Genomic DNA, 13,907 nt, shown 5'->3' on the forward strand with positions numbered 1-13,907 from the left:
TAATTGTGTGGGTATGCGTGGGTGGCGCAAGCCATTCACGAAGAACGGTGTATGCGTTGTAGACGCATGCAGCGAATTATTGATGGCAAATTCGACCATCGGTAAAAATTGATCCAATGTGGAAACGATTGGTCGTAACATCGAAGTATCCCTTCGAGGACGCGATTGACGCGTTCCATCTGACCATCTGTCTCTGGATGATCTGAAGTTGAATAAGTCAGCCGTGTTCCGAGAGATCGGAATACGTATTGCCAAAACTCCGCCGTGAACCGTGGTTCTCTATCTGAGACCAACTCACGAGGTAAACCGTGGAGTTTATATACCGTGTCGATAAAGACACGGGCACAGCCCGAAGCCGTGATTGACTCTGGAACTGCAACAATACCATCTTGCTGAATCTGTCTACAATAAAAAGATTCCATTGTTTTTGTGATCATCTTCGGTAAATTCGAAGACGAAGTCCATAGATACGGACTGCTAACATTCTGCCGGAAGTGGTAGAGGTTGAAGAGGTGCACGGGATGATTGTCTAGGCTTCACCTGTTGATATATCTCACTAGCACGAATGTACTTGCGCTCAAACGGATACTGGCGGGGCCAGTAAGAGTCGCGACTTACGGAGAGATAGGTTTTCTCACATCCACGATGCCCACTTGTTGGTGCACCACGTGACACTCTTACATGATGCGCAAGCGCAATTTATTGTGATTAGGGACGACGACACGTGGCGTGTCGCCGGCAACGGCTGTGAAGTACAGTAAGCCATTGCGTGTTGTGTATCAATCAGATGACGATCGATATGTAGACAATAAGTCTTTAAAAAATTTAATGGATGAATTCATCAGATGATCCATTAAACGCAGAAGATCTTTATCGTCTATGCAGGTTTTCTTTATGTCATCAGAAAAAGTTGATGACGGAACACTTGTTATGAGTGTTGCAACAGTGGGATTACTTCCACTGTTGGAGTGCACAGCCGGCTCGAAATCGGTTCGGTGTGATAACGCATCAGCGACGACATTAAGTCGTCCTGGTTTATATTTCACGAAGAAATTATACTCCGCAAAAAAGGATAGCCACCTCGCCATTCTTTGCGAGAGGTGTGGGCTGTTTACGGCCGTGCATAATGACGCATGGTCCCTATACACGATGAACGGTCTATCTCCTAGGAGATAGACCCTAAATTTAGCCAATGCATATTTCATGGCATTGAGTTTCTTGTCATGCACTGGGTAATTACGTTCAGCTGGTTGCAACTGACACGATTGGTAACAGACGACGCGCTCCGCGCCGTCTGTATCGTATTGCATTAACGCACAGCCGATTGCGATATTGCTTGCGACGCAGACCACATGGAACGGTCTGTCTTGATCTGCAATCTCCATGATGGGCGATTGCATCAATCTTTGCTTTATACCTTCAAAGAAACGTTGACAATCAGCGTTTCATTATCAGTTCTCGTCTTGTTTTAAGAGACGAGAGAGATGAACTGTCATCTCGGCATAATTGTGTGAGTACTTGTGCAAGCACGCCGCTAGCCCAAGGGACTTTCTAAGTTCCTTGACATCAACCAGAACTGGCCAATCGGTAATTGCCTTCATCTTTTCAGGATCAGGGCGCATGCCTTGTTTACCGACGATGCACCAAAGATGTGGTATTTTGCTTGAAGCGAATATACACTTCTAGAGATTTGCGTACAACTTATGCTTTCGCATAAGTGTAAGAACCTGACGAACGTGAGTTTTATGAACTTCCACGTCCGTCCTTTCGCCCATAGCCCGGCTATGGACAAATACATTATCGAAATAACTCGGTGCGAATTCACGCACCGATCTCAATTGATTCGTTGCGGATTTTTTGAATGTTGCAGGGGCATTACTTACCCCGGTGGCATTTCTAGCCATTCCCAGAGAATCCCACTGGGAGTGCTCACTGCTGTGTACGGGATGTCCCTTTCACGCATAAGCATCTGATAAAATCCGTTCATCAGATCCAGAGACATACCATCTATGATTACGTCTTTTCTAGGTATCGGCGTTTGAGCCGGTTCCGTAGTAGCATTTAATTTATTATGTGGGTGCACAATCCACCACCCTCCTGTGGCCTTTCACACACAGAAGGTCGGAGAGCTATGTGGGGAGGTTGACTTCCTTACAAATCCCGCTTTTTATCGATCGATAGAGAATTGATCGATCGCAAGTGCTTGTTCACAAGGCAGTGGCCACTGCTTCATGACACAGTACTTCGAGCCCGGTTTGAGCTCGATCTCATGGCGAGTACCTTTATTCTTAGGCAGCTCGCATGGAACTGTTTCAGGGAATACATCCCTTAATTCAATCAAATTCCTGTATAAAGGATTTATCTGAAGTGAATCCCAGGATTGAGTAGTGTATCTTTCAATCCGAGTCTTCACATCGAGGACACTTTCGTCCATCGATGAGCTGCTGAGAACCCATTTGTTCTCTGCAAAAGTACCGCTAACTGAATATCGGGGACGTATTCGTCCTCTGTGACGAGTACGCAGATCTGCTTGATTGTACCACTATGCAGATTTTTCAAGAATCGATTGGGTTCTAGGGCTGGTAATTGAGTTATCTCCGACAGTTATTTTGGAGGCGCATACAGATCAAGAGTATAATCTTCTACTCTTGATCCGTCATTAACCAAGCCGTTCAATGTCTCGGATCTTCCTGGGATTTATCCACAGGTTGCCGAGGGATCAATCACTCGGGATGCTTAAGTCTAATCACTTCAGCATTACCTATTTGAGGAGATCCCTCCTCAAGTACGTGAGGACTTATTTCCTGAACGTCTTCCGTCTGTGATTGCGCTATCACGGTCGGGTCCTCTACGGTCGACTCTCTAATCGACCTAGGATCATCGTGTTTTTCCTTTTGAGGAACCGATATCTTCCTTGAATATCGCCCGCTAGGCGTCTATTCATGATTCAATCCACTCGACTTATTCGAGTGGTGGACCTTCGGAGCCGCACGTGCATTCGCACAGCCACCGGCAGCTGACTCCACACTGTGATTACTAATCACACTGTGTGATTTTGTGCAGTCGTGCTAACGACTGCACCTGTGAGGCCATCGCACTCACTCGTAGTACATCTGCACGCTTGTGGACGCTCCAAGACGTTCATCAGATGGCCATCTGATGAACAAGTAGCAAGCATCTTTACGGATCGATGCTGCCAGCTGATTCTTGGCTCATTTTTGGTGAGCCAAGGTAATCCTAAGATGACATCAAATTTGCCATCCAAATCCAGTACGATAAATTATCATCGTACTGGAAATCTTTTGACGTGTAGTGCAATTTCACTACGCGTTTCATCACTGTAATCGTTGCGCCTGTCGCTAGACGCACCGTCATCCTCGTTGGAGAGATGTCGCCCTCAACATATTTAAGCCTACGACCCTCTAGCGACTGGCGACGAATAAAGTTATTCGACGCCTCACAATCGACACGGGCCCTAAGTGAAAATTATTTGTCACTGTTGACGTTAAGGTGATGAGGGATGCCTCATCGCCAGGTGCAGAGACACATAATGACTGTGTGTCTGGAGCAATTTTCGTTAAGAGAATTGTAAATTCTCTCGAGGTTGCTTAATCAGAAGAGCGTTGCGCCCCTACTGACCCGACCGTTTTGGCGGTCCGCAGCGCTGTTGCAATTTCGCAACAACGTCGAAACCGCGACCGTTGCCCTTTTTGGTATTCAGTCCATAAGTACGTTGAGTACCTCTCGGTACTGGGCGTGGGGCACTATACTCATGAGCGTAGTGACCTATCTTTTGACAGCGAAAGCATCTATGCACTCGCTTATTGTTCGAAAAGCGTGAGGGTCTCTTCCTTTAGACAAAAGATAGATCCATAGGTTCTGGACCTTCAAGCTCGAGCCGTCTTGGAGGACGATACGATGACAAACTAGCTTGAGTCTGGCTCAAGCTCAAGTCCTCCTGTTCTGCAACGGATATTGCTTCTTCAAACGTATCAGTTCCAAGCAAAACAGGTGGGTCTTCACAAGACCATCCGTAAGACCTTGCATGAACACCATAATCAACGTGTGTTCATGAAGTGGTTGTCCGTGATACAACTCGCTAAGAGTCGTATATGCTGGGCATATGCGTGAACATCACGTAACCTTGCTTGAGTTTCAAAAGCTCTGAACTCAGCCCTAGGCGGCTCAAACTTCTGTTTGAGCCGGGCTCTGAAAGCTTCTAGCGACCCAAAGACATGTCGGTCGCGCAACTTAAGGCCTAGTGCCCAAGTATTTGACACGACCTGCCAAATTTGACTGAGCATATGCGACTTGCATTTGCTCGTCGACGATGTGACGAGCCCTTATTGCATTGTCCAACTCGACAACCCATCTTAAGAGGGATTCTTCTTCGACTCCCCAATATTTAAAGGTGTCAATCTTTAAGGTTTAGGACGACGCGTGTGCGTCATCCCAGGTGCAGGGGTCTGTACCTGCTGTAACCTCAACAGTTCTGCCTGTTGAGAGCCTTGCTGATAAAGCAAGGCTATTTTCTCCTTCGCCTCGCCAAATTCATTTTGTATGAACTTAGCGATGGCTGAATGGAGGGCATTTCTGTCTAAACCGGACGGCATGGCCAGGATTGTAATTGGGCACACATCGGTTGGAGACCCGTTGTTGTGGTACATTAATTTTATGGGTAAAACACCCTTTCATCCTATTCTAAAATAGTTAATTTCATAAATTCCATTTATTATGGGTAACAAATTTGGTTGCCGCCAGATATAAATCTGGCGGCCGAAATCTATTTCTAAATTAGCTAGGGTAAGGTTTTAGAGTTCAATAATTATATAAAACTGAGTTCCTACTTTATTCTTGAAGCGTTAAGTGCCTTCTTAAGGCTTACGCATTGATCTCTGAAAGATAGAAGCCTTTCTAAGGTACATATTCGAGGGCACTAGTTGTAAATTGGTTCTACGAACCCCTGAGTCCCTTTAGCTAGGATTCATTAGGCTTTAATAGCTTGTAAGACTCCCTGAGTTGTTAAATCCATTAGTTCTATAGAACTAAGAGACTCTCTGAGTCTATAATTCTTCCTCTGACTTCAGGAGCGAGATTGCTCGCTACACCTGGTAGCATTCGTAGTGAATCTACGCGTGAGTCTTTAAGAGACTAAGCCCTGAAATGGAAGAGTTTCCAGATCTTTCAAAGGCGCAACGCGCAGCTTATGACAAGCTCAAAGCTATTTTTGGGCTTGAACATGTGGAGTTTATTACCTCCCACAGACCAGAAGTCCTGCATGCAAGGCTTAAACCCTTCATGCGATATGAATCCTCGCTGATCGGCCAGGTACAAGATCACTTAGCGGCTTCCCTATACATCTGTGTACCTGATTCAGAGCCGAAGGCTCGCCCTCAGGTTGTCAATACGAAAAATATTTGAGGGTATAGAGGGAGAAAACTTCCCTTTTTGGATTAAGCAGATGGAGATGTCCATTGACCCCGCCTTGTTCTTAACAGAACGACAAATGTGGCCATGGCCATTTTTAAACTCGGAGGTAGCAATTAACATAACAATCTTTATGGAAGGTCTCAATGAGGGCGTTTCCCGAACGAAATTATTCCGATCTGTTCCTGTTTTTTTCGAAAAGGCAGTTTGTGTGCCATTGCGCTACGCGCTGAGTTCGACATTAAGTCTGCTCGCGTCAGCACGCTTGATTACCGAACAAGCTCTCCGAGCACATGGATACCGCCTAGTAGACCGGAACCCATTGATCAAAGCCTCGTTAAGGAAGGAGAAGAAACACTTCAAGCTATGGAACACCATAAGAACATTCTGAGATGTTAAATGTGCGGAAGCACGAAACATTTGTGTCCGGTCTATCCCCTACGAAATACGCGTAAAGCTCGAAAGAATACCTATTCAGACCTATACCAGCAATGTAGTTTAGTGCGGGAAAACGTCGATACAGTAGGTGCAGGAAAACGTCGAAACTCAGTAGGGTCGGGGCGCCCTGCTGGGAAAGATGTAAGCTCTATTGAAAATCTAGGAGGTGAGAGTTAACAGAACCTAGGCCCAATTAGCTCGGTGTGTAATGGCACGGGGTGCGAGTACAAGCCTCGCTTGATAGTCGCTCATGCGACTGTAAAGGGCTTTGACAAGCCATAATCAATTTGAATTGACTCAGGAGCGTCTTGCAGTTATGCTCGACGACTTTCCCTTAAAAGACAACAAAAATTTACCAACAATATGTTGAGGCGCTTAATTCGCATGAAAGTGATACAATCACTGTTCGCTTAACGACTAAGGCTCGTGTCACTGTTCCATAAGTTCCATTGAACTTAAGCATAAACTTTCTAGCCTTTGACAGTATGGAACGCTGTCTCATCCTTGATTTGGATTCGAGATATAATCTCATCCTTAGTATGGCCTGGCTTGAACGCCATGAGCCATGGATCGATTGGAGGTCTAAGACCTTAGGCGCCACGCGCAATGTTCCTAGCAAACTTTGGAGAGTCATGAACCAACGTTTGCTAGGCAACAAAAGCGCTATTGGCGCGGATCATTGACTGAGTCTGTCAGTGTTTTAGACGCTGGAATGTCTGAGCAGAAAAACTTCAATGTTAAAACATTAATTCTGAGCCCGACATAGAAGAAGGAAGTGGAACGGCACGTGCTCCGTCGAGCAGAACTCGTTGTAATAACGATTCACTGAATGCTAAAAAGCACTGTAGGCCTAAGGCCGAGTCATCAAGGGTGTAATTTTCCTGAGACACGAGGAGTGGCACATCTAAATCTACGGAGTGTGGTCGGCTGAGGTGGCACCCATACTGATTGTCAGTAGTGACACTATTGGCGGTTCGCCAGGATAATTTGGGTCAAACCCTTCTAATGCATAAAAAGCGACACGTAAACGTTCGCTGAATAAGGAAGTTGAGTTAAATGACTCCTCGACGAATGTCAGATTAGACACCAGTTCTGGTATAGAACCCATACAGGCTGGAAATTTTGGGGATGTAAATGTCCCGGCTTCTTAGAGGCGTATTGTCTCTAATCCGAGACAGGGGAGACGCGAAGCGTCTATACCCTTACAAATGATACGAGCGACAATTGCATAAGCTCGTAAATGGTGTAACCGGTAACACGAGGGAAAAGTTAGCCTTACGGCAATCCCTTCATTACATGCTCTTTCAGAGCTAGACAAAATGTCTATTGATGAGTGCGGCCGAACGTTAAAGGCTGGCGACTTATCTTAGATGGTGGTCATTCGAATAACGATTGAGTTTAAGTCATCGTCGCGTCTGGACGAAGATGTCCTGGAGGACAGAATAGCTGCGCTTAGTGCGCAGAGTGGATCATCGATCCTCAAAGATCGTACGGGTCCATTTTATTCCTTGATTAAGGAATTCTAAGATGTGGTATGTATCAATCCATCATCTGTTTTACCTTCGGATAGAGGTGTCCGTCATTGAATTGACTTGGTTCCGGGACCCAAATACTGTGTCACCCGACAGTGACCTTTACCAAGTGAACAGTATGACGTCATTGACAATTTTTTCGTGCTAAGAACGAGGCTGGAATGGTACGAGAGAGCAAATCTCCCAATTCGACACAGACATTTTGTGTCAAAAATCCAAATGGTATATAGCGCATTGTACATGTCAAGAAAAATGGTAAATAACGCATTTACATGCTTATAATAAGCTTAATGCTACCACTATGCCAGCACAACCCCCATTCCTAGAAAGGATGTTCTCAGAACAATATGGTGGAATGTACAATGTACAGTGCACTTGACTTAGTCGATGGTTACTAACAACTGCTCATGCGAGCTTGCGATATCCCGCTTACAGCGGTTAGCCCCTCAAGCGGTATATTATGGGAGTGGTTAATTATGCCACAAGGGCTTTCCAACGCCCCGGCAACATTTAATCGTCTAGTGACGCAACTGGTTCGCCCTCATCGAGGTTATGCACATACTTATTTTAATGACATTTTTGTCCATAGTCGTGCGGAGTACGGTCGGTCGGATATGGAAAATCATTTAGACCATTTGCGAGCAGGGCTCGAGTGTATGCGCAAAAATAAATCGTATAGCAATGCATCCAAATGCATTTTTGGCGCAGAAGAACTTCCTTTTTCAGGGTGCTACATTGGGAAGCAACGCCTTGGAGCGGACCCCGCTAATGTAAAAGCCATAGTAGATTGGCCGGTTTCTATAAACCAAAAGGATTTGTTTAAGTGGTTGGATCTCGCCAAATATTTACCCAACTATAGCGAAAATTACGCTGATATGGCTAGGCCATCATCTAATCTCCTTGAAAAGGATACAGAATGGTGCAGGACTAGTACAGAACATAATGCTTTTAAAGAAGTTAAGGATAGTCTTATCCATGCCTCGATTCTGGCACTGCCAAATCCAATTGGCTTTTCAGTGTCGTCCGTGACGCTTCGGATTTTGCCATTGGCATAGCTCTGTTACAAATAGATGTTTATGAGCGTAAACGTGTTGTTGCGTTCGAGTCTAGACAGCTTAAAGCTGCGGAAAATAATTACCCAGTTCATAACAAACAATTACTTGCCATGAAGTATTTTCTCGTCCAACTTAGAGTTCATCTGCTCAGCCAAAAGCCGTTTGTGATATATACAGATCACGCATCATTATTTACGGCGACTAAGTCGCTTCATCTCTCACAGAGAATGGCCCGATGGCTATATTTTTTCGCAGCATACAACTTCGAGATGAAGCATGAGCCTGGCAAGCAGAATGCTTTGGCTGATGTGTTATAACGCAGGCCGGGCCATGAACTCTCTCATGTAACGACTATCGTTTCGCCTATTACTGAATTCAACCCGTTCGGCTTACGCCCAGGATGAACATTGCGTAGCTCTGATACGAGCTCTATGAGCACGTTTGTTTGCAAGGTTACATCGATTTTCTATCGACCTGTTGCTTTATTGTACGGATGCTGCGGATACTCCGCGCGTCTTTATTCCTCTTGATGAAGATTTGAAGTACCAAATCATCTATGAGGCGCATGGTATTGTCCTTCGTGGTCAACTCGATAGAGAAAAGACCTACGGCTCTGTAAGCCAGGTTTATTGGGGGTCCAAGCTTTTACAACTGGGTCAGCACATACGTTCGCACATGCGAGGCTAGCCAAAGGACAAACCCTCGGCTCGTGCTGCTGCACTCCTGGCAAGTCTGCCTGTATCTAGAGGGTGTTATGAGTCCATTAACATGAATTTAATATTCAGCCTACCGAAAGATTCGGCTGGTAGCACCACCATAGTGGTCTTTGTTGGCTGATTGAGCAAAATGGCTCACTTGGCGGCTTCGCCGGATACCATTGATAGTGAAGGCACAGCAAGGCTGTTTATTGATCGCGTTTTCTGACAGCACCGTTTGCCTGTAGCAATTGTCTCCGATACTAGATCCCATTTCACGATTAAATTCTGACAGTAGATTTTCCAAGTGCTTGGCACCAGATTTGACATGTCCACCGCAGACCATCCGCACACCGATGGTCAAACTGAACGTGTCAAGTACGTCATTGAAGAAGTTTTACGCAGTATGCGTGCTCCGACACAAAAGCGCTGGCTCCTAGTGGTGGAATTTGCGTTAAATAACGCTGCACATGCCTCTACAGGCTATATTCAATTCTATGTCAACGGCCTCACCCAACCATGCGTGTTGCTAACGATACCACTGCGTGGCTCAGGGCTTGGTGGGGGGGAGTTAGCCGATAGGATTGATGATATCACCCTGTTACCATTCGTAAACAAGTAAGCGAGTGTATCGTGACGCGACTTAGTATCTTAAGACATGTACTTACACGACGGCTGATAGCCAAGCCAAACAGGAGAACAAGCAGATGCGAAAGGCAGAAGCTGTATTAGTCCTTATGCGGTTGGAGAATGAGTTTTATTAAATGCTAAAATCTACCTACCAACTTGGTTTCCGGTGTCTTCAAGACCAAATTGCGCGTGTGCTTTATTGGACCCTTCGCCGTCGTGGTCAGGAACGGCCTAGCTTAGACGCTAAACCTTCGTAGCAAGATGCATACAAACCCAGTTTCTACGTCGGCTTGTCTAAGCCATATCGGAACCTTTTTCACGTGGCTTTGAAGGCGCTTGCGCCAACAAAGACGGCGGTGCCGCAGACTGCTGCATCCGCACCAGGATGTCCAGCTGACCCTCTAAACGAGGTTGCTGACCTGGCCAAGCACCGAAATACGGTTTTGGACCGCTACACAAGAGCCGCAACTCGAGTAAGGTCCCTCGCAAAAAGTTGCACCTCGTGCTTTAGAGCGTTTAAAGCTTCCGCCGAGATTTCGGCCCCTCCCGCGCTGCGTGCTGCGCAGAGGCCAATTTCACGTGGAGAATCCTTTGAAAGCGACTTCGTCGTAGGGGCCAATACTAGAATCTGGTGAAGTGGCTGCGGTACCCTTCTTTCGAAAACTCTTGGGAGTTTAAGGTACCTCTTCGGCAAGATCGCCCGTACGTCGTTGACGTTTTTGGGCGCCAAGGTCAGGGTCAACTCGCGTCTCCACAGTAAGCGGAGTGAATCTATATTCAGTATGAGCTGAAGCTTTCGCTGTCCCGGCAGCTCGACGACGTGCTTGTTCCTCTATGAGGATTGCCCGCTCTTGCTTTTCATCGAGCGGATTCGTAATGATATTGGTCTCAGGGTCCTGTGTCCTGCTCAATGCAGTTAAGACATCAACGGCACCACGTTCTGGGAACGGATTCGGGGCCCGCCGACATTCATCCGGAGGAGAAGGCGTGTAAGAGCGACGCTCTTGTTTCTCATCCTCTGATGAAGTGCGACTATTAAAGTCCACCATTTCCTCATCGTCGAGGAAGAGGCTAATAGTCTGTAGCTCACGCTTGATTGTCATGGGACAAAGGGAAGAAAATCACAACCGAATGGTTTGCTGTTTAGGTTCCAACATCAAGAGAAAATGAAGCGAATTTTGTCACTCGGTGTTAACAGTCTGATGGGTGATGGTACACATCGGTTGGAGAACTGTTGTTGTGGTACATTTACTTCATGGGCAAAATACCCTTTTATCCTATTCTTAAATAGTTAATTACATAAATCCTAGTTATTATGGGTAACAAATGAAGTCGCCGCCAGATATAAATCTGGCGGCCGAAAACTGTTTTTAGATTAGCTAGGGTATGGTTTTAGATAAATATATAAAAAGTGTAGTTCCCCTTTTGATCTTAAAGCGTTTAGTGCCTTCCTAAGGCTTGCGCAGTGGTCTGTAAGAGATAGAAGTCTTTCTAAGGTATATACTCTTGAATACTAGGTGCCACTTGGTTCTACGAACCTCTTAATCCCTTGAACTAGGATTCATTAAGCTTTACTAGCTTGTACGACTCCGTGAGTTGTTAAACCCATTGGTTCTGTAGAGCTCAGAGACTCTGAATCTAAAAGTCTTTCTCTGACTTAAGGAGCGACGAAGCTTCACTACAAGGATGGCATCATTCCCTACGCTCGAACTCATTCGATCGATCGCACTCCTTTCTATATCACTTAAAAAGGAGTAGCTATCACGGAAAACGTGATGCGTATTTCGATTATCTTCTAATATGTCCATGTTAGATGATAGAACTGTAGTACTTGGACGGACTACAAATTGCTACCAGGCGTAACGGGGCACTGCCGACTTATACTACTTCAGTTAAAGTCCACTTCGCACTGCTTCAGTGCGAGTGGTGCCTCACGTCACTTCACGTATATAGGTATGTGCAGACGAAGACTCTCTATCAAACCCATTATTTAAAGAGGGTTAAAAGTATTCTGTATTTAAGATACTTAACTTTTTGTGTTTCTTTCTGTTTAATATCAACTTAATTACATGCTAACACAAAACATAATAATAAAGTCTTATCTGTCTCTCTTTGCGCGCGTCCAGTGCTGGCTGGAATGCGAAGCAAGTAGATATAATGGCCTATATCTATCAATGTATTAGCTTTCCGAATATTACTATGTAAAGTAGTATTCTTCAAATATTATCTACCTTTTAGATAATACATAGTTAATATGCAATACTGGAAAAGTTAAGTAGAATTGTTCAAAGACATAGAATTCAGCTCGCAATACACTAGAAAATTTGTCATTGTTATTTTGTCCCGTTCCATAAAGCAATACTTCCTCGAAGAAATATTTTTTTTTCTGTGCTTCACTCGATTTTCCGACATGTCAGTCCATCGCGTGTTCGGTTACTTGCTTTTAGTTCAGGAGTCTGACTGGCTTGAAAGACGCGTGCGCGATGCAGTTGCATCAGCGCAACATTACCAAAATATTAAAGTCGCGTTATGCATTAAAGTTTTATAAAAATATTTAGTGCGGTAACGTGAAGATGGATCATGTAACAATCAATTTCGAGTCACTTGTAGAGATAGCAAGCAGCCTCTAGAGGTTGTATTAAGTATCAGCACATACGCTGCGAGAATATCCTCTGCAGCATTGCATGCTCATGTTGATATGATATACATATTTTTATCTCAAGTTTATTATCATCCAAAAATAGCAATTAATTAATTTGCAATGGGACAGAAATCGTATGCGCGTATGCATTTGTACACCAGGTGAAGGAAATAAGCCCAATCGGTATTGAGGCTATCCTCACTGACACGCTCAGCGATAAGGGTCTCGGGAAAGTATGCAAGTGCTACCAAGTGTAAGCAAGCGCTTCTAAAGTGGCCTCATACTACAAGCACACAACTTCAAACAGCGAGAAAGCGATTTGACCGTCTTCTTTAAGGTGCGGCGAGGTAGATGGTGGGGGAGTGTGCTTGTTGCGTTTGGCATGCGTTATGAAAAACGTAGAGTACGTCTTAAACCCCCTTTTTATTATGTTTGATTTAGAAGCTGAGCCTCAAATAGTTCCATATTTAACTGTTTAGAATTTATTAGGGATAGATGATAAAACTGCAAATTACGTCAAAGAGATCAGTAAAAAGACTTTTGATGAGTTATGAGCCATTAAAGTATCGGCAGTTTTTTTGGCATTGGGGCATACTAGCAATAAGAAACTTGTTGCATTGTATATGTTGACAAATTCGTCAAAACTGGGATTGCTTGTTGCTGAGTCAGTTAGAATGAAAATTCCAGTTATAAAGCACGATCAGATTGATGGGGCTTCAAAGATGTCATGGATTGGGTGGATTAGGCATTAATGGAATTGCGCACCGGTATAGAACCATGCAACGCAGTAATGGATAGTGTAAGGAATGAGGGTAAATTACGACTGAATTAAAATTTAGATATTTACTAACTGATACTTTGTTCACTTCTTAAGGTATCGCCTATCCTATAACTTTTTCTTCCTAAGTAGCATCTCTCCTAATCGCGCAAACGTTTTTACTTGTTTTGATTACGGCGCATGCGTAGATTTGAATTAGAAAAAATGAATGGTTCAAAAGATAAACCAAAATGAGTGGCTTAGAGCTCAGCGAGTTGACTGGTCCTGACAGCTAGTATACGGTATATCCTGCTTTCGTTGTCGCAGTTGGTGAAACTATCCCTGGCAAATTTTTAGGTCAATGTCATTAAGCAATTTTCACGGCATCTCACGGTTCCTACCCTCTTTGCTCTTGGCACAATGCCTGTTCCATTCAAGCTTATTACGGCGGTCGCCATCGCATTCCTACTCATCGGAAGTAGCACCTCTCTCCCTATGGCGAAGACATCTTTAACAAGCACGACAAACCAAGGTCGCCACTACGAATCTCGAGAAGAGGATGGACGTCTACTTCGTGGAGCTGAGAGAGCGCTTTCCGTGGAACAAGAAGAAAGGGGTCGCTTTAATTTATTGAATATATTCCGTAAGCTTTTTAAAGGAAAGCCGAAGACGAAACGTACACCAGCCTTTAAAAAAATAGTGGCCAATGTAATAAAGGCGAAACCAACGTAA

General features: G+C 44.7%; 1 protein-coding gene across 1 annotated transcript; it reads left to right on the forward strand.

Annotated features, from left to right (window-relative positions):
• Positions 1 to 13,595: 13,595 nt before the first annotated feature.
• Positions 13,596 to 13,907, forward strand: CCR75_009528 (uncharacterized protein; the record flags this gene model as incomplete). Its single annotated transcript, XM_067967567.1, has 1 exon — positions 13,596 to 13,907. One exon carries the CDS (start codon positions 13,596 to 13,598, stop codon positions 13,905 to 13,907), a length of 312 nt encoding a protein of 103 aa, XP_067816993.1.

Source organism: Bremia lactucae, linkage group LG4 (genome assembly GCF_004359215.1).
Source record: "Bremia lactucae strain SF5 linkage group LG4, whole genome shotgun sequence".
NCBI classification, from domain to species: domain Eukaryota; phylum Oomycota; class Peronosporomycetes; order Peronosporales; family Peronosporaceae; genus Bremia; species Bremia lactucae.